Source organism: Penicillium angulare, assembly GCF_028827245.1.
Source record: "Penicillium angulare strain IBT 27051 chromosome Unknown utg000007l_segment0_segment0, whole genome shotgun sequence".
In the NCBI taxonomy this organism is placed as follows: Eukaryota; Fungi; Ascomycota; class Eurotiomycetes; order Eurotiales; family Aspergillaceae; genus Penicillium; species Penicillium angulare.
In genome coordinates this window covers 281,235-306,863 of record NW_026623166.1, presented here as the reverse complement: position 1 = coordinate 306,863, position 25,629 = coordinate 281,235, and the positions used below count along the sequence as shown (strand labels likewise).

General features: G+C 46.9%; 10 protein-coding genes across 10 annotated transcripts; 7 read left to right on the top strand and 3 right to left on the bottom strand.

Annotated features, from left to right (window-relative positions):
* Window positions 1-2,240: 2,240 nt before the first annotated feature.
* Window positions 2,241-4,134, top strand: N7478_009381 (Iwr1 domain-containing protein; the record flags this gene model as incomplete). The annotated part of the gene is made up of 3 exons (XM_056925595.1): window positions 2,241-2,307; window positions 2,534-3,844; window positions 3,911-4,134. The coding sequence occupies 3 exons, from the start codon at window positions 2,241-2,243 to the stop codon at window positions 4,132-4,134; spliced, it is 1,602 nt and encodes a 533-aa protein (XP_056774965.1).
* Window positions 4,135-4,469: 335 nt separating this feature from the next.
* Window positions 4,470-6,104, top strand: cwc27 (putative peptidyl-prolyl cis-trans isomerase; the record flags this gene model as incomplete). The annotated part of the gene is made up of 1 exon (XM_056925594.1): window positions 4,470-6,104. One exon carries the CDS (start codon window positions 4,470-4,472, stop codon window positions 6,102-6,104), a length of 1,635 nt encoding a protein of 544 aa, XP_056774964.1.
* Window positions 6,105-6,267: 163 nt separating this feature from the next.
* Window positions 6,268-6,594, bottom strand: N7478_009379 (uncharacterized protein; the record flags this gene model as incomplete). The annotated part of the gene is made up of 1 exon (XM_056925593.1): window positions 6,268-6,594. The coding sequence occupies one exon, from the start codon at window positions 6,592-6,594 to the stop codon at window positions 6,268-6,270; it is 327 nt and encodes a 108-aa protein (XP_056774963.1).
* Window positions 6,595-6,892: 298 nt separating this feature from the next.
* On the bottom strand, window positions 6,893-8,587 carry N7478_009378 (FMN-dependent alpha-hydroxy acid dehydrogenase; the record flags this gene model as incomplete). The annotated part of the gene is made up of 4 exons (XM_056925592.1): window positions 6,893-7,065; window positions 7,138-7,807; window positions 7,866-8,371; window positions 8,455-8,587. 4 exons carry the CDS (start codon window positions 8,585-8,587, stop codon window positions 6,893-6,895), a joined length of 1,482 nt encoding a protein of 493 aa, XP_056774962.1.
* A 1,159-nt stretch (window positions 8,588-9,746) lies between these two features.
* N7478_009377 (3'-5'-exodeoxyribonuclease) lies at window positions 9,747-10,935 on the top strand (the record flags this gene model as incomplete). The annotated part of the gene is made up of 5 exons (XM_056925591.1): window positions 9,747-9,782; window positions 9,850-10,027; window positions 10,084-10,574; window positions 10,631-10,821; window positions 10,884-10,935. 5 exons carry the CDS (start codon window positions 9,747-9,749, stop codon window positions 10,933-10,935), a joined length of 948 nt encoding a protein of 315 aa, XP_056774961.1.
* A 1,207-nt stretch (window positions 10,936-12,142) lies between these two features.
* Window positions 12,143-14,066, top strand: N7478_009376 (alpha-amylase; the record flags this gene model as incomplete). Its single annotated transcript, XM_056925590.1, has 7 exons — window positions 12,143-12,557; window positions 12,617-13,212; window positions 13,277-13,300; window positions 13,377-13,397; window positions 13,462-13,684; window positions 13,735-13,987; window positions 14,042-14,066. 7 exons carry the CDS (start codon window positions 12,143-12,145, stop codon window positions 14,064-14,066), a joined length of 1,557 nt encoding a protein of 518 aa, XP_056774960.1.
* Window positions 14,067-14,249: 183 nt separating this feature from the next.
* N7478_009375 (uncharacterized protein) lies at window positions 14,250-15,386 on the bottom strand (the record flags this gene model as incomplete). The annotated part of the gene is made up of 3 exons (XM_056925589.1): window positions 14,250-14,747; window positions 14,810-15,254; window positions 15,346-15,386. 3 exons carry the CDS (start codon window positions 15,384-15,386, stop codon window positions 14,250-14,252), a joined length of 984 nt encoding a protein of 327 aa, XP_056774959.1.
* Window positions 15,387-17,904: 2,518 nt separating this feature from the next.
* On the top strand, window positions 17,905-19,558 carry N7478_009374 (CRAL-TRIO domain-containing protein; the record flags this gene model as incomplete). Its single annotated transcript, XM_056925588.1, has 4 exons — window positions 17,905-18,678; window positions 18,734-18,775; window positions 18,845-18,944; window positions 19,023-19,558. The coding sequence occupies 4 exons, from the start codon at window positions 17,905-17,907 to the stop codon at window positions 19,556-19,558; spliced, it is 1,452 nt and encodes a 483-aa protein (XP_056774958.1).
* Window positions 19,559-21,395: 1,837 nt separating this feature from the next.
* Window positions 21,396-22,012, top strand: N7478_009373 (uncharacterized protein; the record flags this gene model as incomplete). Its single annotated transcript, XM_056925587.1, has 3 exons — window positions 21,396-21,499; window positions 21,573-21,709; window positions 21,786-22,012. 3 exons carry the CDS (start codon window positions 21,396-21,398, stop codon window positions 22,010-22,012), a joined length of 468 nt encoding a protein of 155 aa, XP_056774957.1.
* Window positions 22,013-22,685: 673 nt separating this feature from the next.
* On the top strand, window positions 22,686-25,589 carry N7478_009372 (uncharacterized protein; the record flags this gene model as incomplete). Its single annotated transcript, XM_056925586.1, has 1 exon — window positions 22,686-25,589. One exon carries the CDS (start codon window positions 22,686-22,688, stop codon window positions 25,587-25,589), a length of 2,904 nt encoding a protein of 967 aa, XP_056774956.1.
* Between the last annotated feature and the right edge of the window lie 40 nt (window positions 25,590-25,629).

Here is a 25,629-nt window from a genome sequence, read left to right as displayed (position 1 = left end):
TTCACTGATTTCCCAATCTGCCAAAGTTTATAATCGAGGATTTGCTAAATTCATCATAACTCACGAAATGATTTGAACATTTGAAGCAAGACAATCCGATAAAAACAGATATACTGACTACCGTATTCGTGTCAAGTCCTCTATAAAGTCACGAATAGCCCATTATTTCCCTTCACGTAGTGACCCATTGATCAAAGTTTCTCCCAAGTTTCAAGCATATTGCATCTAAAAACCGGCTCCACAGGTGTGCAACTAAAAAGGCAAATACCTGTGGAAATATGATTGACCCTGCACATGAGAAACGATACGCCAACCCATTCTTGCTCATATCTGTCGCATCCGATAAAAATGTTCCTGTCGCCATAAGCCAGAAAAGGCTTCGGATGGGGGGCTTGAGAATAGAAAACATTGGGAAATGAACGAGATACAACGGAAATGAAACTTCTCCTAAATATTGCGCTGGGCGCGAGCTGAGAGGCTTCTGCAGAGCGCGGGATTGACTTATTGCATGGATAAGGAGAATGGCCCCAACACTCATCCAACACCTGCTTGGCATCTGTGAATCATCCCATCCAGGGAGCCGGAGGACGCGTAAGAATTGATATTCTGGTGGTAATATATCGAGACCGCTTATACTTAGTAAGTATAAACCCGCTGTGAGACTGATTATAGTCCGAAGTCGATGAAAGTGCGTCGAAGCGTTCAAAGACCTCCAAGATCTTTTGAGGCGCCGAGATTCGCATGGGGAATTATCGGGTAACTCAAGCTCGCAGTTTGTTTGCGAGGGGAACAGACTCTCTGCAATAAAGAGACCCGCGACAAAAGAGAAAAGATCCCATTGGCCAAAATAAAGCCAGAATAATGACACACCTATCAAGGCTGCGCGTCGAGGCTGTGGTCTCCAAAATGCCATTGTTAGGATTAACAGATAGACAACACACGAGCCTCGGAACTCAATTGGCATAGTCCAAAGTGGAACATTCAGCAAATATAATTTTTCCGACTCCTCATGGGGGAAATTCAGGTCGTATGGGTGGTTGCTGATATTAAGGGAACGTAGAACGGCCCGAATAACATATACCAGATGCCGCCATGGCGCAGTTAATGGTTTCAGGAAGGTTAGCCATTCATCAGACGTCTCCAGGTGATAGATATTGAAGAAGTATAAGGTTTGGACGAGAGATATGACAATCAAAACAGGCAGATAGATGCGTATGACGCGACGTGTTGCTGCTGAGCATAAACGTTGAAAGAAAGCTATTGGCGGGTGATCCTCATCTCGTGCCGCAAGAATAGGGATTGAGATTGCAGTACCCGATATAACCATAAATAAAGGTACCATTGGGTTACCGGCAAAGGGGATTCGAAAGGGAGGGAGTTGGAGGAAATGGCGATTTTCCTCTGCAGGCTAGTCCCAATAAGATCTAGACAGAAAGCCAAATAGATCTTGCGGCTCGAATGTTACTGAATGTGCCAGAGAAACAACGAGAGCCGCAATACCTCGGAGGCCATCTAACCATACCACACGTTGCATTCTTGAGCCCCTATTTCCTTGAGTTGGAAACCTTGACCGGGTAATATCACTTTCAGGTATAGAGAAAGGATGAAATCAGAGTACTGAAAATTTGAAAAAGAGATTCTTTTGATGACCATTTTCCTGGCTTAAGTAGCTTCCTCTTCCGCAATGTAAGGGTTAGCAGCTTGTTGTGCACTCCCTGCATAAGTTTAGCTATATCACACCCTGTTGTTTCACAAAATATGCTTGATTGACGTATACTACAAGTAGATCTTATTTGCAGATCTTCCAACTGTACGGACAGAAAGGTTACACAAAGAGACAATAATGTACTATAAGCTGCATATTAATTGGACCCACCTCCTCATTAACTCTCAAGTGATTCTAAAAGCCGAACAGCTGGAAGCAGTCAAGAAAAACGTATGTCACGATCTACAAGATACCTACCTTTATACTAGTAGCGTTTTGTACTCTTTTTTGTTTCGCTTATTTGCTTTCTCTAGAACACATGGCGATGAGAAACTCCATTATCTGACACCACTATCCTCCATGTGCAGTGATAGATATAGGTTCGTTAGACAAAAGAGGGGCGAGAAGCGGGTAGATCACGTGCCACCACTAAACCCGATACGGCCGCTTCATGATGATATCCGATGAACACTTTCGCTCTGCGCATCACATCGCATTTCTCAACTCTAGTCGTCTCTGCTGGTCATTTTGAGACATGCCACTCCCTCCTGAACAGATCAACATCAAGCGCCGGCGAGAAGAAGAGCCGGTAGAAACACTATGTATGGTTCCCCCTTTTTCCACCTCTGTCGCTCATATTTTCTACCCCACAATATACACTGTTCCATGCGAAAGTCCTATGTTTGAATTCTTCATGATCCAATTGCACTTGTTGGACTCTCGCATCAATTTCAAAATCTTGTGTGCATGGTCCTTTGTTGGCGACGAACACCTATCTACACAACTTCTGCCCCTCATAAAAAGTTGCCCCACTAACACGACATCCAGATATTCAATCTGCGCTGCACCAGACTAAGCGCCGCTTCACTGATTATGTCTTTCAACGCGTAACTATTAGTGGCAATGGGAGCCCCGATGACTCGGATTCATCGGCGCCTCCCCACCCAGCGGCACAGAGACTCCTACGCAGCCCACGGTCTGTGAGTAGCCTGCAAATTCCCAATCGCCGTGCTGCGGCTCGTCAAGCTGTTTCATCAACTGGGGTTCCCAGAGTCCGAGCTACGTCACCCGGTGCAGAAATCCGCGAAGCTCAGCGATTAGCGGCAGCTCGGAAAGAGGCCGATGAAAAGCGCCAGCGCGCCTTACAGAGCCCTTCAACTCCACAGATTGACTCTCAGGTGTCATCCAACACTAGTGGGGCTTCTACGACACAATCAGCGAGAGGTTCAGACTCTGAAGGCGTGCCGCCCTCGCCGGGTCGTGGTCGTCCTCTCCGTCGTTTCCAGATTTCAAAGTCTATTGGCTCAAACTTGGGCTCGCTTCGTGCTTCCCGGGGAATAAAGAAACGTCGAGCCGATAGTGCTTCGCCAGGTGTCGCTGTTCTGGTGGAGCAGCTTCAAAGGAGGCCACATTCCCGCCAGGCGTCTTTAATCGCGGATCTAGTAAACCAGGCCCAAAATGAAGCCCTAGAAGACGTCAGTGTCAAGTCCGCAAATGAATCGGAATCAACTAGGCAGCCCAGAAAACGCCCTGTTGTCAATCAAGCCGAGAAGAAATGGAAAGAAGAGCGGCAGAACGCTGTATCCGCCGCGAAATTGCATCTTTCTGAAACCCTGGAGAAATCTGCGCAGGCTCAGCAGAGCACTTGGGATGAAGAATCCGAGCGCCTGGCGAAGCAATTCGAACAAGTAGCTCTTGAAATAGAGCGAGAGATGGAAACGGATCCTCCAGCTGGGAATGATACCTTCGCCCCGCCCCCGTCCCGTCATGAATTACCCTTCCAGTCACCCAAACCATTAAAGCACCAGCCACGACCACCCAAACAGCCGAGAGCAGTACCAAACAAAAAGTCTACAGAAATTCCGGAGACGCAATCTCGGACTGAGACACAGCCTGCCACTGATAATGACAGCGATAACGATTATGTTTACGATGTCTATATTCGGCGCCCACTGGCAGAGATGGACATGCTTGCAAACCCGTTGGCTGAGGCAGAATCTGACGAGCGAAGCCAAAATCTCGAAACTTCCAATTTAGGAATTGGTATCATTGTTATCACTGCTGAAGACGAGGAATACTGGGAACATTTTGTGGAGGACGACGAGGAGGAATGGGATAGTGAAGATGCGGATTCAAATGGTTCGTTGTGTCTCATTATAGCGATTTGGGGCTATATAACTAACAAAATGCTCCAACTTCGAACAGCTGAAAATAACCCTGCAAATGATTATCCCGAAGACGAACTCTCTTCATCCGATGAAGAGGATGACCCAACTGCTATCTATGGAAAATACCGCCATCGTGCTGCTTCTGATGACGAAGAATTTGATTTTGATAATTCTGGAAGCGAGAATGGTGCGCAGTACGGATCCAGATTTACACAATGGCGCCAGGGTGCACAGATGGACTCAGATGATGATACGGATTGAAAATAAAATGATGAACTACTGGGGGCTTGTTTGAAAGCACCCAGACATTTGAGCTCAAAGAGCACAATGATTATTGAAACCCATACTAAAAATGTACACTACCATGCATATGTTTGTATTTAGTACCTAAACTTTGTAATTAATTTTATTCTTTACGTCCTGAGTCGAGCCCAGATACCAACTGTATACTCTTTCTATAGCAGCGAAGTCACGTGCCATGACGTCCACTTTTCCTGCGGCGCGCATCCTTTCTATCTGATCGACGAGCTTTGAGGCTTCGATCGCCAATTCCCTCTCCTCACCAAGGCCGTGGTTCGGCCACCTATTCTCCCAGAATGTCAACTCAATACGCCACAGAGCCGAATCCCACCGCATCGGCAACATTAAATACAACCGTTGGCGCCATTCACATCTCTCTCTTCGCAAACCAAACTCCTCTTACCTGCAAAAACTTCCTCCAACACTGCAAGGACAACTATTATGAGGGAACAATCTTCCATCGTGTTGCACCTGGCTTCGTCATTCAAGGTGGTGACCCAACAGGTACAGGCTCAGGCGGCACATCAATCTACGAGTACCCGGAGTTTGAATACGATCCCGAAGCCCGCGACCCGAACGAACGAGTTGTGTTACGAAATGAGCTGCACAGTCGATTGCGCTTTAACCGGCGCGGGCTGATCGGCATGGCCAAAAGTGAGGATGGCACATATGGCAGTCAATTTTTTATCACCCTCGACAATACCGAAAGGGAGATGAATGGACAGTGTACGATGTTCGGCAGACTGGAGGGAGACAGCATATTTACGGTCTTGAAAATTGCGGAGGCCGAGCGCGTTGAAGGGACAGAGAAGCCGATATACCCTGTCAAGGTGACTTCTTGTCAAATCGGCGAATTGGGCCCCTTGGATGGCAAGTTGAAGGATAGACAGACCGTTTCAACAAGTACGGGTGACAAGCCAGCAGCTAAAAAGAAGAAGAAGAATCCGAAGGGTGGAAAGGCTCTTCTGAGCTTTGGAGGTGATGAGGGTGAAGATGATATTCCTTTACGACCAGCAAAGCCTAAATTCAACACGAAGCTTGTTGCCGATGCGCCTGGTGCGAACGGTGACGCAGAATCTAAGACCACACAAAAAGCCGAACCTAAGCAGCAACGCAAGCGACCACGTTCTCCTTCACCCAAGCGATCGCCATCGGCCGAGCGAAAACAACGCCCCAAGACACCTGAACCCCAAGCTCAACTCCCCATACAAGACCCCGAATCACCAGAACGATCTCCTACGCCTTTAAAAGAATCCAAACTTTCACGAACAAATGCTGAGATTGCGTCGCTGAAAGCATCTATGCGTCGTAATGTGGATACTGGGCCTGCTGACACGGGTCGCAAGAAGTCAGCTCTCGAAGCAATGATTCCCGAAACTGCAATTCGAGGACGCAGGCGCCCTCCACCGGGCTCAAGTACTGGTGGTGGATCGAGTGGTGGACCTCGAGGCGCCGCGGAGAACGAAGGTCTTCTGATGTTCAATGCTTTCAAGGCTAAGCTTGAAGGCGCAGAGAGCCGTCCTACCAAGACATCAAATGCTACCTCTCACACAGAGAAGGAAACAAAACACCAAGAGGATGACGATGACGAAGAGGCACAGCTTTGCGATTTGCACTTCATAGCCAACTGCCAATCGTGTCAATCTTGGGATAATGAGAACCCCGAAGCTGCAGGTGCAGATAATGCTGATCATGACGAGGAGGGCTGGATGTCACATGAGCTCCGCTTTGGTAAAGATCGCCTTGGGAAAGATCTCGAATGGAAGAAGAGTAATCGGGATGACATCGATTCGCTTATGGTCATTGATCCTCGTGAGAAAGAGAAGGATTTGGGCTCTAGTGGTCGCAAGAAGGGTATGCAGCGTGATCGAGAACGCGAACGCAAGCTACAACGGACTGCAGAGATGGAGTGGAGTCGAGATAAGCGGTAGATGGTTTAAGCCGTTTACTAGGGCTTCATGTGGTTGATGATACAGACATCATTGATATATCCTAAGTATGCATTCAGAACTACGGAACATAATATACAATACAAAAGCGAATTCAGTGGATGAACAACCTAATAGCGCGCAACTTGAATTAGTAGAAGTGAAATTATTTTACATTTCCTGATCGACTAATAGAACAAGGCTCCGGTGCTGCGACTTCACTAAGTGCCCTGTATTCGTCCTCGTCCGCCTGGCCCCTGGCGCGCGAGGCAGTTAGTAGCTCCGTTTCTAGCGATCCCTTTCTAGTGCATTCGTCATCTGTGAGTCGTTCCACAGGCTCTGGGGCCGTAATTTCGCTCAAATTGCGATATGGGTCATCGTTGCCGTTTGGATGGGACGCTGGCGTTTCGGTTTGGCTTTCAGGTCCAGCGCTGAGTGTATGTTCGGCATGATGATATTTAAAAAGAGATTGCAATCGTTTGAGGAGGTTCATTTTGGGGTATTGGCTCTTGATTAGTAGTAGGAGAATGTTGAGCCAGAGAGCTGAAGTCATCGAGTGCAACCTCGGTCATGTCTGTCCCACGGTTTCGAAACTCTCTGTTCCGTTGAACTAATATCTACTCGCATCTCAATGTGATACAGTGGGAAAATAAATATAAATTAACTATTTCTGTAAATTTTATCAAATGAGTCGAAACTCTGGATTCAGGCTAGGCATATTAGAAGTTCTATTTATTTTGAAAGGAACTGGCCAACAATATCTCATTTTGAATCCTGCCATGGTTCCATCTCTACAGCTTCGCGCTGCGTTTTCGGGATTTTGCCTTCGCGCTAGCATATGGATGTGATCGAGAAGACGGAACTAAGTGATCAATCGCTCCTGTGTGGACAAAATCTGGAGATGCCTGATCTAAGGAGGTGATTCCAATATTGCGCATAGCGGTCTCCAGTTCATCCTGCATAACTGTACAAATCGGCTCATTAGTGAAATGTTCCAAGCATTAATATAGAAGGTCATGAAGTGGCAGTGACTTACTATCAACGAGATGCTCAACTCCCTCCTGTCCGTAGTTCATAGCGAAAAGCATGCTTCGGCCCATTCCTACTGCGGTGGCGCCCAGACAAACAGCTTTCAGAATGTCCGTTCCACGACGAATTCCACTGTCAACATATACTTCCATAGCATCGAAAATTTCAGGGCATCTCCTTTGAATCTCTAGAAGCGTAATGATAGAAGGTGGACTTGTGTCGAGATTACGGCCACCGTGATTGCTTAACAGAATGCCATCTAGTCCCGCGTTCATAGCCATGATTGCGTCGTCGGCAGACATCACTCCTTTCAGACACACGGGCTTATGTGTGTGCTGTCGAATCCATTTGAGATCCTCCCATGTAAGGCCTGGGTCAATGTATCCGGCCATTACCCGGCCAAGGCCGCCACCCTTCTTGTCATTGCTCGCTTTGGAAGGTGACATTGGCACGGAGATGTTTTCGTCGGCCTTAACGCGCTCATCTGCTTCACGCTTACCGGGCCATGCTGCATCCACGGTGACGAAAATAGCCTTGATATTGGGGTTCGCTGAACATTGTCGCAGGAGATCTGCAGACTTCTCTCGATCGCGGTTGACATATAACTGGAAGATAAAGCTGGCACCTGGTGCAGTGCTACGTAGCTCATCCATAGTAAAGGAAGAATTATTTGAAATCTGCAGGGGATGGTTAGAACAGACTTTTCGTATGTGTGTTGGTTCTAGGTAATCTTACTCCTTGAATTATACCCTTTTTCTCGCAGGCTCTAGCAATGGCACATTCTCCCTCGGGATGAATTAGCTTGGCCATTGCTGCAGGACTAACAAAGAGAGGAAGTTTGTAGTCCCCACCAAGGATTTTCGTACTGGCATCCACCTCTCGCACATTTCGTAGAACGCGTGGGCGAAACCATATACGATCAAAGCTTGATTTGTTTGCATCGCGAGTGATTAGATCTGTAGAAGCGCTGGAGTAAAAAGCCCATGTTTTCTTGTTTGCTGTCTTAGAAGCGACAACCTCGAAGTCGTGGGAGTTGATCAGAGTTTCCAGTGGTGGTTTCTCGTTATCTAGAAGAACCTTGGCATTCTCCCCAGGGGGCGGCTTCAACCATTCCTCGTCGACTGTCGACTGATCTAAGGAGCCTTTGAACTTCTCCGGCTCGAGACCTGTCTTCAATACACTGGGCGAATGTACCGCTGAGTAGGCTTCTGTTGCGTCACGGCCAGCATACTTCAATATGACTGTACTAAATGTGAGCTCTGAATTATTTCACAAACAGTCAAACCGGCCAATGCAGCCTCAGGTGCCCGGAAAGACGACTTACTATTTGGACCTCCCGGATGCTCGCCCAAAAAGTCTGTCATATCCCAAACTTGATCATTCACCACGATCCAGCAGTCCTCGGGGGATTGATGCCCCGAGATTTCCTTGGCAGATAACAGTTTCCCGGTTGCCATTTTCAAGAGATAAAGAGATCCAGCTCACAATCTCAATTGTTGAAGGGTAGCGCTGCGTTAGGCTGAAGGGCAGGAAGTGACAGTGGCAGTGGCAGAGTGGGAAGATAAGGTGTGTGAGAAGAGAAAAGCCAACCAGCCAGAGAGATTTTAATACTCAGCAAACGCTCAGATAGAAGCTAGTGCGCTTTGCTATGGGTCTTATCCGTGCGAACGAGCTTAGACTCCACCCCGGCTATGTCCCCGGAGTTACCCCGGACTGTGTTAAACTACCGAAACACTAAAAAGGGAAAGTTCAGGACGAGGGTGAGAAGAATCGCAATATAACCTTCACATTGATGGATTTTATCGGCCGACTGAGAGCTTGTATTTGAGGAGTGTTTTAATTTCAACTTGACGCGTGGTATGGATAAGAAAAAGCACCATTAACCGCCTGATACTTTGAGCTATGTAAATATATGACATAGGGAAATTTGGTTACCCAACTGCCAATTGGAACCAAGTTGTCTTAGTCGCAATGTTCCTGTCAATCGAGTGCTTAATACCCATCCACAGACCCTTGCATACTAGTCTCACGGCGCATATCCGACGCGCACACGGACTTCTCTCCGCGTAGAAGATCTCAAGCCCCACTGGTTATTATGTCATCAACGTACCGCCACATTGAAAGTTTCATCGCAGCCACATATGTGGCTGAAGAAATCCGTGAGTCAACACACACGTTCGATCGCGACTTTTCAAAGTCATCCTCGTGAAGAATTCTTGAGACTAATTTAATTGACGAGTCCTAGATTAGCAGGTTGATCGGATGCATATCAGGTATCCACCAAATATTCCTTTCAATATCTTGAGCCGTATCAGCAATCCAATCGGGAGCGCGAAAGGCAGCAGAAGCATCACTATCAAGTACCCTGCTCTGACTCATTCTCAGAAAATACTAAGTATGTCTCAGTTAAAAGCCGCATCCCAGTCATCGCTTATCTTAGAGTGGAGGTGCCGCCTACACTATATATTCGTATCATGGTTTCTGGACTAACAACATCAAGGCCCCTTACGAGAAAATCATTACAATTTTAGAAGTAATACGTTGCTCGAACTTAAGCGCAAACATCATACTCATTCAAGCTTTTCCGCTGTCAAAAATACTCGAATTTCAGCCAATATGGAGGAATCAAGCCAACCGTTGCGATATGTCGATGTATGTCCTGCTAGTTCCTTCATATTGAAGATTTTTTTGCATGGCTTGAAACTGATACTCTCTTCAGATCGGTATCAACTTGAGTGATCCAATGTTCAGTGGCACATATCATGGAAAGAAAGCCCATGAATGTGATTTAGACGACGTGATTCAACGTGCTCGGGAAGTAGGCTGTGAGAAGTTCATGGTCACAGGCTCTGACCTCGTCGAGTCTGAAGAGGCTGTTAAAATTGCCCGAAACTACCGTAAGCCCCCATTTCCAAAATACTCCGCAAACAACTGGCTGAGTTTCAATCTATAGCCGGTTTCTGTTACGCCACTGTAGGCGTACATCCCTGTCAAGCAAAGCTCTTTGATTCCCACCCTGGAGGTCCTACGAAGATGATTGAGGAGCTTCGCAAACTGGCAATTGAGTCTAGAAAAGCCGGCCTGACTGTTGCTTTTGGTGAAATCGGACTTGACTATGATCGCTTATTCCACAGTGAGAAGGCACCTCAATTGAAGTATTTCGAAGCTCAACTGGATCTTGCGGTTGAACTTGGGATGCCACTTTTCTTGCATTCACGTGCTGCTAGTGAGGACTTTGAGAGATTACTTTCAGCCAAGTTGCCACACCTACCGAAGGGTGGACTTGTGCATAGCTTTACGGGAACAATGGAAGAAATGCAAAGGCTTGTCGCTTTGGGGGTTGATATTGGTGTGAATGGCTGCAGTATGAAGACTGAGGAGAATTTGGAAGTTGTCAAGGCTGTGCCGTTGGAACGCCTCCAAATTGAAACTGATGGGCCTTGGGTACGTGCATACATATACCTTGAATCTATTTTTGCAATAACTGACTGGTTAATCAGTGTGAGATTCGGCCTTCCCATGCATCTGCGAAATTTTTAACTGGCGCTCCGGAACTTCCCAAGTCGGTTAAGAAAGAGAAATGGCAGAAAGGCTCCATGGTTAAGGGTCGCAATGAACCCGTTGCTATTGCTCGTGTTGCTCATGTTATTGCTCACGTCAAGGGGATTTCCGTGGAGGAAGTTTGTGAAGCGTAAGTCAATTCAGGATTCTCAGGCCTTAGCGCTTAGTATCTTTGCTAACATTGTTCTTCAGTGCCTGGAATAATTCGGTGAAGATGTTTGGGCTGGGTGTCAACAGTGTGTAAAACAGGATTTACTCGCCGCGGAGTCTTTAGGATCTGAAAATTAGGCCGGACATGATATTATCATAGACGATTGGGGCAAAAAGTACATAGAAAGCGTCAATGGAGTTGGTGGCGTATGTTGCTCATTCATTATTGTCCAACCCCATATGAACTTTCACGTTACAAGTACAAGGTTAATATTTCCATCCACGCCTGCGCAATTTTCGCAAGTTTGCCTCGTAATTCATTCAACAGAGATAAGGAACAACACTTCTCTTGTACCTTTCGCGGTACTATACTTTATTTCTCTATACAATTATATTCCAAAGATGTACAAACCTGCAGGTTGGGTACAGACCGCCGGTTTTGATCTCAACGGAGCCAAGGCTTCGGAACAGTTCGATAAACGTGTAGCTTTGTTGGGAGTCCCTATTTATCTATTTCAAACACGACGCCACAATCCCGCAAATCGCCGGCTTTATCTCACCATAAAAGCTACCTAAAACACTAATTCAATTGGCTATCAAACCGATCCGGATCCTAGGTTCCGGATAGACTTATACAAGCAGCAACGGGCCCTGGGCCCTTGATATTTAAGACTGATGACGCTTGAGGCCATTTTTAGTGACAATGTTTCAAAGCATTGACAAAAGTGCTCTCATTAATTTGCTGCCTATTTGTACTCAAGTAATCGATAACGCCTTCGTTGCTTTTGTAGAGCGTCTTCTCTTCGAAGTTGGCAGCTTATTCAGTAGGAACGAACACGCAAGACATTACATTGGAGTCTTTCTTTTTAAGCCAATAAAGTCAAAATCGTCTTGGATCTAAGGGTTTCTGCTTAGCTTCCGGAACCTATGAGATCTTGCTGGCCAATTGATGACATGTTACTAATCTATCAGTATTCCGCAAAAGTATAATCGCACAGCAGGGGGATTGGTGTCACTATTTTCAGTGTTGTCCGGCCCTGCCTCTTACGATATTTTATCTCGTGGATGGTTGAAGAATACTTTGCATGCTCATTGTTTGTTGCTGAGGACTTCTGACAACGCAAGGGACGTGCCGAATTGATTCCATTGCCATCAGGAACGTGGTCGCAGGCTGAATGTTGTCCATTCTTAACTGCGGCTTGAAAATGAGAAGAAAAGCAAACAAGTGGAAGGAGATTGAGGGTCAGTACTAGGCATATCCATCTCTTCTTCGGTGATTTGAATATTCAAGACTCACGAATATGTATCTAGACATTCACGATTCCGAAAAGACGATTCCATGGATTGCTCCTCAGAATACCTTGATGATGCAGGGCTTTGAATGGCACGTCCCTGCTGATCAACGTCATTGGAAACGATTGTGTATGTCAATGCCTACTCTTCGAGATGCCGGGGTAGACAATATCTGGATACCTCCTGGGTGCAAGGCGATGGATGCATCTGGGGTCGGATACGACTTATACGACTTGTGGGATCTTGGAGAATTTGACCAGAAGGGATCTAGAGCCACTCGTTGGGGCCCAAAGGAGGACTTGATAGACATGGTGCAAGCCGCGCAAGATGTCGGGATTGGAATTTTTTGGGACACGGTATTGAATCACAAAGCTGGAGCGGATAGCACTGAAACTTTCCAAGCAATCAAAGTTGACCCTAAGGGTACGCATGGCTTGGGACGCGCAAGCTTCTTTACGCAATAGGCTGACGGGACTTTATAGATCGAAATATCGAGACACCACCGACAGAAACCATATCTGGGTGGGTAGGGTTTGACTTTCCTGGTCGCGCTGGAAAATACAGCTCTATGAAGTATCATTATCAGCATTTCAACGGCGTTGATTGGGATGATTCACGGCAGGAAAATGCAATCTATAAGATTACAGGGCCAAGGAAAGGATGGGCAAAAGACGTAAGCCAGGAACACGGTAACTATGACTATCTGATGTTTGCCAACTTGGATCACACACACCCGGACGTCCGAGCCGATATCTTTAAGTGGTCGGAATGGATTGGAACTGAGCTGCCAATCAGTGGTATGCGAATCGATGCAGCAAAACATTACTCTGCAGGTTTCCAGAGAGAGTTTGTCAGTCATCTGAGGAATACGATTGGTGCGGACTATTTCCTGGTAGGCGAATACTGGCGCGGAGACGTAAACCTTCTCTTGAAGTATCTCGAAGTCATGAACTATCAACTCTCCTTATTTGATGCACCGCTTCTAGGACGTTTTGCAGTGACTTCACAGACAGAAGGGGCCGATTTACGGAAAGTATTTAACGGGACATTAGTGGAGCAAAGCCCAAAGCATGCAGTTGTAAGACAACATCTTCTCAGGCCCAAGCATATGTAGCTACTTTATACTAAGTTCCTCTTGACAGACATTTGTGGGAAATCATGATACAGTAAGTCCATGCCAACATGTCTTGTAATCAGAAAGTATAACTTGAAGTCTGACTTGAATACTTACATCCTACATAGCAAGTCGGTCAATCATTGGAGGTATGTTCAACTCGCCCATTATTATACATATCAATCCCAACTATTAAGTGACATTTTCGAACAGACAGTCATTGTACCTTTCTTCAAACCAATCGCATATGCGTTGATTCTTCTTCGCAGCCAAGGTCAACCATGTGTTTTCTATGGTGATCTTTATGGCCTTCGACAAAGCTCCGGATCCGTGTCACGCCCTTCATGTAGGGGCAAACTACCAATACTAATGCGTGCTCGCAAACTTTATGCCTATGGCGAGCAACGTGATTATTTCGACAAGAAGAATTGCATTGGTAGGTTCTATACCCTGCTGATCAGCATCTGTATACTAATTGGCATCAAGGGTTCGTTCGCTATGGCACAGCTCATTACCCGTCAGGTCTTGCCTGTATCATGAGCAATGCTGCAGCAACATACAAGCGTATGTATGTCGGTGCTAGGCATGCTGGAGAACAATGGACCGATATACTCGATTGGTGCGTTGAAACTGTTATAATTGATCACCGTGGGTACGGGATTTTCCCAGTTGCTGCAAAGAGCATCAGTGTTTGGGTTGATAATAAGGCTGGAGGGAGGAAGAGTCTTTTCCGATCCTTGTGAGTATGGATTCTAACGCGTGGAATCAATGCCTGACGATTGCCTTCTTTTAGTGATATTGATATCTACAGGCACTGATTGAATGAAGGAAGTTATAAGCTTGATCGTGCAATTGAAACTTCGTGCCATAAAAAGTTGGATTTCATCGCTTGATTTGCAGTGGTATTGACTGGGGTAGTTTTCCTAATATCTACCCATTTGCAGATAGAGTAGGGGTTTCTTTTGGAGGTAGTTTTATAGCATGAATAACAATATCATCGATTATTGCGGCAACATGAGCACGTACTCTCTTGTGCTCGTCCCGAACCTCATTACATCTTTATCCATTACTTCCACATAGCGGCCTCCTGGTATGGGGTCTTTGTTCACGGAGGACCCATTTGCACTGTCCAGATCAATGAGGTATGGCTTAACCTTACCGATACGATCTCCATATTCATTTCGCTTCTCGACATACCGAAATTGGAGCGCAGCATGCTGTTTCGAGCAGCTAGGATGATCAAGTGGGAAGTCCACTACAGCTCTTTCGCGACCGATCAACCAGCAACTCCGTTCGCTCAGTTCAACCATTTCAAGCAATTCTTCGCCCTTGAAAACATACAGTCGCCAGGGTTCCTTGCCTGGAGGTTTCCGTGCCTCTGGTGGCTCGTGGTATTTTAAGACGATATTTTCTCCACTCACACCTTGTACCGTGTTGCTTTCAGCCGCAAGTCGGCCAGAATTTTGGAAATTGGGCTTTTGCTTCTCTGGAGGGGGAGCCTCGCCAGATTGTGTTACATCCGTAGAAGTGAAGGCATCGGATTGTGAAGGTAGAGGGCCACTCCGTTGTAAGGCACGCTGGGGACTTTTGGATGGTCGCGGGGAGCGGGATCGGGCACGGGGACTGCGGTGTCTTCTAGATGATCGTTCTCCATCTTTGTCTCGGTCGTCGCGGTGACGATGACTGCGATGCCCACGTCTTCGGCGGCGCTCGTCTGCAGAGCTTGTTGATCGTTCTCTGCGCTCCCTGTGACGTCGATCGCGGTCTTCGCGTGGCCTTCCCTCTCTTGATCTGCTACGAGATGACCTGCGTCGTGGACTGTGCCTGCGAGAGCTTTCGCGGTCATCATCTCGTCGTCGAGAGCTCCTGTGTTCTCTGTCTTTGTCTCGAGGGTCTCGTCGTCGGTCGCGGGCTGGGTCTGGGGAGCGAGAAGATGTACGGTGATTGCGCTCAGAGCGTCCGGCTTGGGAGTCGGGCATTGCGGCTGATGGGAACCGCAATGGATACTGTGAAGTGAGATGTGAATGTAGCTCTGGTTCCTCGGCGGACAATATCCGCCGATCAGCTCGGTCTCCACGTGACTTTTCTATACTTCACTATGATCGCTCACGATACGAAACGTAAACAGAGATTTCCATCCTTAGCTCTTTATTTGAGTTTGAAAATAGCTTCATGGAAAGTTTCACTACATTTTTCTTGGCTGTCAACTAGCAACAAAGAAATTGCTGCATTAAAATGTTGGCGACAAGGGTATTTTGTCCTTCAAATGGGGCTCAAGCCGTGTGGATGGACAACGAAATGTGGGGCTTTCTGTCGATATGCCAGCTTCAGGCTGAAATTAAACAGCCATCTCAAGAATCTGTAGCACCTGTAGCTTTCTATTAGAGGTATTGAGTTATTCTAGCAGCGAGGGCCGTCCAAGCTACGTGCTGTCACGCTGTCGAATTTCTCGCGGCCAGCACCAACTTGAACATTCACCATTTAGATACTGCACAACGACTCGGAGACCTTGCATGAATGATATTGCCCAGATCTACTATTTCCGTAACAACAGATCGCGACCGAAGAAATCTCAAAACGACCGGTCCTCATCTCTTCGCCAATCGCTTTCTGATTCATTGTGTGCAGTATTGAATTTGTAGATTGCTGAGAGAAGAACGCGAATGGTTTCTTCATGACCAACATCTAACGAACCACCCTGATAAACTCTGTCAGTCTGACCTTATCTGCAGCTGGAGGGAACTACTCGGAAGAGAGAATATGCTGAATTATCTCCTCGTATCATGAACGGGGATCAAATGCGATCTAAGCGGCCCGCGGCTAGTTCGTCTTGGGACATCATGATATTCTTCCCCCTCATGGCACTAGGAGGTCAGGTTTGCATAATGGATATCAGACTGCACAGAAATTGAGCTGCAGCCAAGAAGCGCTTAGTTTTAGGGTGTGCTAGTTGTACAGGATACATTGGAACATTGACAATTTGAGCCCAATCATTCGGTCTCAATTTGCCATAATTGGTGTCTCTCTGTCCCTTCAGGTCGCAATTATCGGGTAGTGCAAATAAAGTAGAAATTGGTGAAATAGAAAAGCCCAAAAAATCCCATCAGCGCTCGTCAAACTGACCAGGTACTAAATATGGGTAAAACTCTTCAGAAAGATTGTATCGCATAGTAGGCTTTGCGCAGATATAGAGCGAAATAATCAAGTGGAAACCCCACTGGCACCCAAATAATAGGCACCTGCAGCTGCATGACCTAAAAACTTAACAGAATTCACCATTGTCACTAAGACAAGCAATGAAGAAACAAGAGTGGGACTTGATCCTCAATTATCTGTAGTAAATGGGTGTTTTTAGTACCTTTTCCTAATCCATTCTCTCTGTGCGTATTTTTTGGATGAAACTCGATATTCGGCTTTTAAGTTAGTTCGCTACACAAGGTTTGTTTCGAATTATTTCCCCTTAAACCTAAAAACAGTATGCACGATGCTGGAAAATCCCTATGTTTGATCAACTTCTTGCACATATGCGTATGTATGATATGACTGGGATCGAGACTGTTGCAACATGATTGGATTAATTATTTCCAAGCTAACAAATGGCCGAGGCGGCACTGGAAGATCGGAATGGGGTAATTTCCGGGGTGTTCAGGTTAATGATGTAATTGCACAGCCCACATTCCACACCGTGCAGCGTGGAATGTGGGGAGCCAGCCAATTGGTTTACAGGGGACGATCTGCGGCAGTCGGCAGAGAGAAACCAAATTGGGTCATATCTCTCCGGTGCATGGCAGTTGGGACGACAAACGTCTTGGTGGAGTTCGCGGAAGTCAATACTATTGGGCCCGCCATCTGCAGGGGAGGAAGTGATATCTAAGTAGTGAACTCTGTATAGAGTATGTTCCATGATAAGGATTCAGGTTACAATGTACCTAGGAGATGACACAGGGAAGAAGATCAATAACTAGAGGACGAGACCGACCCGAGGTCGAGGCACGTCAAGGCGCCGGAGGATTTCTACTGCATGGGGTGGAAAAATTCTATTGGGGGGCGACCTGCGCGGGTCCTCGTTTACAATGTATTGTGAATCTGACCTTGATGGGTCTCTTGGGGTCGCTTCTAAGTGGCGTCGTTCAGGTTTTGACTCGCCTAAGGCACGCAAAGTGCCCACTTCAACGACCCAAATTTGTGGCCACGCAAAACCCACATGTATCCGTCTTTTGTTCGGTCTCCCTGTTTTCTGTGTGGGTGGATCTAGTATTATCTCCCTAAACTAGCTTTCCTAGGGCCGAGGTCTCGTCCCACACCCACTTTTGTTCTCGTAACTGGGAAATCCGGGGAACCAGTGGGCGGGCCTAGCTGATCCTTGCCCGCGATTGGAATACGATCATCCCTGCCCTGATGGTAAATTCAGAGGAGCGCATGGACCTCAACGATATTTCCCCCTATCTCTGTTCCTTTAGGGCCGAGGCTGACTTTAGAAGGAGGGGTTTCAGGTTTCATGTGGATTCTTGACGAACAAAAAGGCCCCAGTCGTTCTTATATCATTCTAGACAACCCCTCCAAGGATTGAGAAAAAAAAACTTCAATTGGATTCTCTCACCATCAAATCTTCATTGCTCTTCCTATACCTTGCGCATCCATCACATATCACCCATAATGACTACGGACGGACCAAAGCCCGGCTTCCTGGGAAACGTCAATGACGACCAGGAAGCCAAGCTACAGAAGCTTTGGGGTATCCTACTCCGGGCGTCTGAGATCCCATCCGAAGAAGAAGCGAAGGCCGTCGTTGTCGAAGAACCAGCCAGCCCAACCCCCTCTGCGCCCCCGCGACGAATGTCGCTCCTGGGCCGTACCACCACTGCGCAAAGCAGTACTTCCGATAAGACCGCCCCCACCCTCACAAGACCTTACCAGCAGAAGTTGTTGGCCCATCTTAAGGAGAATGGCATCGGCCCCCAAGAAACCAAGATGGTCCAGAAGTCTCTGTCGGAAATAAGCCCCAATGAGCTACGCCATGGTGTTCTAGAGCTTCTGAAGCACGACCACCCGGATGCTATGATGCTGCGCTTCCTGCGCGCACGTAAGTGGGATGTCAATAAAGCTTTCGCAATGATGATGGAAGCTATTGTTTGGCGTGTTAAGGAGATGCATGTCGACGATGAAGTTATGGCTAAGGGCGAGCTTCGTGCATTGAAGCAGGAGCAGGGCTCTGATGCTAAGGAAAAGAAGGAAGGAAAGGACTTTTTGGATCAGATGCGCATGGGTAAGAGTTATGTGCATGGAACTGATAAATTAGGACGTCCAATTGTCGTCATCCAAGTCCGCCTGCATAAGCCTGGTGCACAAAGTGAGGAGACATTGGAACGTTATATCGTCCATGTTATTGAGTCTGTCCGACTAACGCTCGCTCCTCCTGTTGAGACTGCTGTGGGTATCATACGTTTCCTATGAGAAGTGGATTCTGGGCTAATGCAGCATCTAGTGCGTCTTGTTCGACATGACTGGGTTCGGTCTTTCCAATATGGTACGTATATGTCTTCACCAACACCACGATGACAATGCATAAGACGACGGATAATTAACAATGCTATAGGAATATCCTCCGGTGAAATTTATTCTCAAGTGTTTCGAAGCCAACTACCCGGAATCTCTGGGCATCATGTTGATTCACAATGCTCCTTGGGTCTTCTCTGGTAAGTATAGCAAACTCGCTACAAGATATTGAGGCCTTTCTCGATCGCCATACTGACATATATCTTCAACTCAAACAGGCATCTGGAAGCTTATTCGAGGCTGGATGGACCCCGATATCGCCGCCAAGGTCCAGTTCACCAACTCCGCTGACGACCTTGCCAAGTTCATCGATCGCAGCAAGCTCCATAAGAGTGTAGGTGGCGACGAGGACTGGGAATACAAATACGTCGAGGCCAAAGAGGGCGAAAACGCTACAATGGAAGATACTACCACCCGCGACGCTCTCCATGGCGAACGACAGCAAATTGGCGAAGAGTTCCTTGCTGCTACTACTGAATGGATCGCTGCGGCCAAGGCTAAGGATAAGACTCAGCTTCAATCAGCAGCCAGCCAACGTACATACCTCGCTGAGCGACTGCGAGTTAACCACTGGAAATTGGATCCATACACCCGCGCCCGCCTTTATCTGGACCGAACAGGCGTCATTCAGCCCGAGGGCAAGATTGATTTTTACCCCCAGCCGGGAACAACAAACGGAACGAGTAAGACGTCGGAAATTCAGCATGTGGAGAAACTCAATGGTAACGGTGTTCAAACTACAGTTTCAGCTTAAATTGACAGAACCAGTATGTTCTGTTAGTTCTTTTTGCCTTTTTGATACCTTAGACGGATGTGCTTTGTTATGAATATCCAATTTGAATGTTCAACGATATAAATTTTCATTTTTGATCTTGCACGGTAATATCTCGAGAAAAGAACGATTAAGTGTTTAAATCAACGCCCATATCTTCCTGAACTGGATGATGTCGATAAAGGCCATTGGAAGCTGGTGTGCAACCGACACTCATAGAACAACGGACGCTTTCAATAATCAAGTTTAATTTCCCCTATTTTGTATGATACCCAGGCCCCGCTTATTCTATGTATTCATGCACTTGTCCCTCCTATATTTTGAATGGACACAGATCTTCATCTCTGCAAACTTGATATAGTTATTCTCATCACATTTTCTATGCATATTTGCTTTGCTCCATCTAAGTAGCCTCGGCAAGGACTTGGACTTATTGTTATAGTGCTTTCCGCCGAAATAGTCTAGCCGTTTTGTTTGAATCATATAGGAGAAAATCAGAAATGGTATATTCATAAACTTTTATATTCCCAGATAGAGGATAGAGACTACCCGCGATCAAGGACTCACTGCAGCCAACGACCAATGAGAAGGATGATTGGCGGGAGCGAAAGAAAGGCGCATGGCTGTGTTTTTGGCAGCGTCAGTGTCAACATCGGTGTTGGGCAGCTGTGGGCTTATTCTACTCCCTTCCTCCAATATCTCAACTTGACCCTGCCCTTTACCAAACTTCATGTTTAAGTGCTGTAAGCCATGCCAGTCCCTTCTTTTGGATTCAGCATAGGAGATTTCATCGCGGTTGGTGACTTCCCTGCTCTTCCAGAAAGCTGCCACTCTATTCTAACAAGCGTAGGTGGGGCAAATTGCGTACATGATAATTCAAAGCCTACGAGACATTTGCGGCGCCAGATCTGATTATCAGTCACTCATCACCTCCCTCAGTTCCCTTATTCGTTCGATAGACGTCACAAGCCAAATATTGAACCACTTGCCGCCAAGCACTGTCCCTGATAAGGCTATTATCGGGATCAAGTATGAGTCGGACCGTTGCAAACAACTTCTGCAAGAGTTTCAGGCAAATTTAGCACGATACGAAGAAGGCTTTGGTTTTCAAGGTAATAAGAAGCGGATAAAGGATGGCCTTCGAAAAGTCTCTTGAGCTTGTACAGGAAGGAAGATGTGGAGAAGCTACAGAGGGACTTGCGCAGCCATTTGCAAGCTCTCGAATACTACATTATAAACTTAGCCTGGTTGGTTCTTAAATATTACATGGAATGCATAGAATGACTGGGGTACATTGCTAATTGGTGTTTTGTCTAGTGCTACGGTGTTCTCTACAAGCCAGTCAACCTCCGAAATCAAAGATTCAATGGATAAATTATAAAAGCTTGCCATGAGGTTTCATGAAAATACAGCCAAATCCACTGTCGAGCTAGAGGAGATCGGTATTTTGTTAAGAATCTATTTCATTATGTGAAATCAGTCTCTACTGTCATGCCTCCACAGCTTCCCTACAACTCCTCAGGAGGTACTTCTGTGGCGGATCGACCGATTACTTTTGTTGACGCTACTGGAAGGCGTATTGTGATTTCTCTTATGTTTTGTACTTCCATACGGGCGAGTAAATCTTTCGTAAAAGTGGTAGTACCCATACTGACTTATTCCTAAGGACTTTCAAGATCACCTTGAAATACTGTTTCGAAACCGACCTGGTCATGGCAAAGTAATTAAAGAGGAATATGAGCTTGTGCAGGATGACCAGTCTGCAATTGCTAAAGCTGAAAACTGGCATACGTTTATCACTACCGGAAAAATGATTATCATGGCTATGCTATGTGTGCGTGCCGCTACCATATGTAACAACAGCTACCCCAGATGCCAAGCAGTCAAGATCAGTGCAACCTCTAGAAGGGCGTTGACTACATGGTTAGTTGTCTTTATATCGATGCATACCGTGAAATGAATTAACAAGATTCTATCTCTCTAGCTTTAATTGCAGTCTAAGCTTTGATGTCATTGAAAACAAGCGTGTTACTGAACTTCCGGATAGTACACGACCGAGATTGGAGCTGAACGTGACCGCAAAGTCATCCAGTCTAGCTGTTCCAAGTCTGCAAGACTTGAATGCAAACGAAGGTAGGAGATTGGTTAAAGAAGAGGAATTGTTTACAAGAATAAGATATATTCATGAATCCTTTGAATCTCGGAGCAGAGAGAGATGCAGACTCATACTCTCTTAACTCGTTTCTTCCGCCGGAAATGAAATTCAAGCCAGAGAGCGTCATTATAGTGGACTCGGGAATATTTAAGTCAGACGCAATGGCAAGCAACACCCAAGTTGAGCTGTCAAACGGGGCTGATATCGTCTTAATCATCGCATTCATGTTAGCTGAAGCGCAAATTGTATTCAACGGAAAGGCGCAAGTGAGTTTTTATTGATTGGATTCATGTAATGTCGGTGGAGAGTGGAAAAGGGGATAGGACTGCGAATGCAACAAATGTTTCTTACAGGGTTGACCACGGAAATGACTCTATTTTCTCAGATGAGTAGAGAATAATCCAGTATATTAGTATGGCAGCTGTCTTCCATGGATAACTTGCTGCTTCGCTATGATAATGTTATGATCAAATAAACCTGTCCTATATGTAGCTCATTCCAAGGATTATTGTCTGTATCAACCTTCTGCTGCAGGAGGGGTGCATAGTTTTATCTGTTTCATTGTAAACGAAAAAAGCCATATTCCATGTTTTATATGTACATGTATGAGGTGCTGTAAAGCTGCAGCGTGGAAAAGAATGCCACACCCCTTATCGCTTATCGACTTCACCGCCTTTCACCAGTTGACTGCCTGGGATTGGCGTCATCCAATTTAGCTCCGCCATCACCGCGGCCGTTGGGCCTACTTAACACCTGCCTACCTGCTACATAAACGCCCTCGCAAAAAGGGATTAAACTTGGCAATCACCGTGATCAACCATCGCTATTTCTCCTCCGTGAAAGAAAAGGGAGGGGTCATATCACCTTCTTCTCCCCCCGGACCATGGTTGTGGCCTGTGTCTGCTGTAGTCCGGAGACACGGCAGATACAACCGCGTTTGACAAGTGAAAGGCGATGAACGACGATGTCTTTGGAGGCTATGGATCTCCGCAGCAGCTAGATAATTTGTCACTTCATCCTCAACCGTCCGATCGTCCCTCCAGTCCGCCCTCCCAGTCCGATTATGGCGAGTTCCCCAGCTTCAATTCTCTCGACGATGAGCCTAAAACGAAGTCTTCCGACGCACCGACCGAGAATTTACCCACAAGTTCGAACATAGGGACTGTTTCTGAGACATATGATGAAAATGGGACCTATCCAATCCAATCAAATCGACCCAGTGCCCAGATGCTTCCGCCTCCCAAACCCTCGATTGCGCCAAATCCGCAGATGACATCCGAAGAATATAATGCGCAACTCCTCTCTGACCCTCGAATGCGAAATTCCAGTGTCGTGAACCCGGACTTCATACAGCAATACTACCGAGAGTCTCGGCTCCATCATTTGTCAACATGGAAAGCTGATCTGAAAGCTCAGCTCCAAGCAGCGACTAAAGATAAAGTCCAGTCGCAAGTGGCGAAGAAGAAGCCAGTGCCTGGAGCCAGACGATACGTCCTGCACGTGGACTTCGACTCATTTTTCGCTGCAGTAGCACTTCTGAAACATCCTGAGTTAAAAGATAAGCCTGTGGCTATAGCTCATGGCCCGGGAGCAGGATCAGAGATCGCAAGCTGTAACTATGTTGCGCGTGCTTCGGGGATCAAGAATGGAATGTGGATGAAAGGAGCCTTGGACGCGTGTCCACAGCTTCAAGTCCTGCCATACGACTTTCCGGCATATGAAGAGGCCAGTCGAAAGTTCTATAATTCAGTCCTTGCAATTGACGGAATCATTCAAAGTGTTAGCATTGACGAGGCTCTTATCGATGTTACCCAGTTATGTCTGGAAGCTGGGGGCTCAGATGGAAGAGGAGTCTCGGAGGGTTCTATCTACCGCGAACAAGCGAAAGCTGATGAGATCGGCCAAGACCTACGCGATTCTGTCAAGGAGAAGACCGGATGTGCTGTATCAGTTGGCATTGGTGCAAACATTCTTCAAGCCAAAGTCGCCTTGCGAAAAGCCAAGCCGGCAGGACAGTTTCAGATGAAACCAGATGATGTTTTGCAATTCATGGGAGATCTTACCGTCCGGGATCTTCCAGGTGTTGGGCATAGCCTAAGTGCCAAGTTGGAAGAGATTGGAGCTACATTAGTCAAGGACATGAGAGATTTTTCTCGTGAGAGGTTGGTGTCTGCTCTCGGGCCAAAGACTGGAATTAGGATGTGGGAATATGCTCGTGGTGTTGACAAAACCGAAGTTGGAATCGAAGTTATTAGGAAATCAGTCTCGGCTGAGGTCAACTGGGGCATCAGATTTGTCAATCAAGATCAAGCTGAAGATTTTGTGTCATCTCTCTGCGGGGAGCTGAACCGGCGACTAGTTGAAAACCTAGTTAAGGGCAAGCAGCTAACCCTGAAAGTTATGCGACGATCAATGGATGCTCCCCTCGAACCGGTCAAGCATCTAGGACATGGAAAATGCGACACCTTCAATAAGAGCATTGTTATTGGCGTAGCCACCAATGTCACTGATATCATTGCTAAGGAGGCCATCGTGATGCTGAGGTCTTTCAATTTTTCTCCCGGTGACTTACGCGGTCTTGGGGTGCAAATGACCAAACTCGAGCCACTTAAGGCCGGGCAATCTAGCAATGTTGATAGCAGCCAGCGACAACTCAATTTTGCGAAGTCTCCATCTCGAATGCGGACAGCCGACATGATTGAGACAGACAGTCCGTCCAAAGTTGAAATGCCTCGCATAGACCATCGGACACCCACGAATATCTCAAGGAGCCCTGCCGATATTCCTGGATCACAATTCATAATGCCAACTCAGGTTGACCCAGCGGTCCTTTCTGAGCTTCCTAGTGAGATTAGATCAAGACTAGTGGCACAGTCGAAATCTGAAGACGAGCCACGCGTCACGTCACCCTCGCCTGCTCCAAGGCCTGTTGCTCCAGCTCCAGCGCTGCCTCCGCAGTCTCAATTAGATCCCGAGATTCTCTTAGCTTTGCCAGATGACGTCCGTGACGAAGTTCTGGGTTACTACGACCAACAAACACCACCTCTGGAACCGCCTGCGCCTGTAGCGGCTGTGCCAGGTCCACGTGCAGTGCCCGTCTCCCGCCCGCTTTCTTCTGGGAATGTTGGTGTGAAACGGCCATACTCCCCTCCAAAGAAAAGACGCGGTCGCCCTCCGAAGTTTTCAAGGGTTGATCACAGAACGCAAACTCTTTCAAATTTTGTTTCAAGGCCAGCACCTACTTTCCCTCCAATAGGACAAAGCGCTCCTCGCCAACCATCTCCAACTCACGAGCCAGAATCTGAAATATCATCTGAGTTCTTGGCAGCCCTACCTGAGGATATCCGCCAAGAGATTTTAGAAGAACAACGTCGCACTCGGATGCTCCAGCAGTCTCATGCCAATACTCCCACCGTTAACCCCGGACCAGACACGGAGCCTAATCCTCTAGCCGTCATCGCAGCACCGGACGAGAGAAGACTCCCTCTACCCCCTCTTCCAGAACGGCCAGTATTCACATCGCAACGTCTTTCGGCATTGCCCGATCTTCGAGCAGCGGTCCGTGAATGGCATTCTGCCTTTTTGGACCATGGCCCATATGGTGAAGATGTCGAGGTAATGTCTACTTATCTGGGTCGTGTTATCGTCGACGAAAAGGACATTGAGAAAGCTGTTGCCGTGGTGCGATGGCTGATATGGCTCATTGATGAAGATAATGTCGGCCGTGTGCCGATAGATAACCAAACTCCTAGATCTGAACAGGGAATTGTGACCTGGGCAGAAGCTATTGAGATGCTACACGCTTGTGTTCAAACTGCATTGGAGGTTAGAGGGATGGCTCCGGTTGACTTCGATTAATATGCCATGTATATCATTGTCAAATCACGATGAACGACTA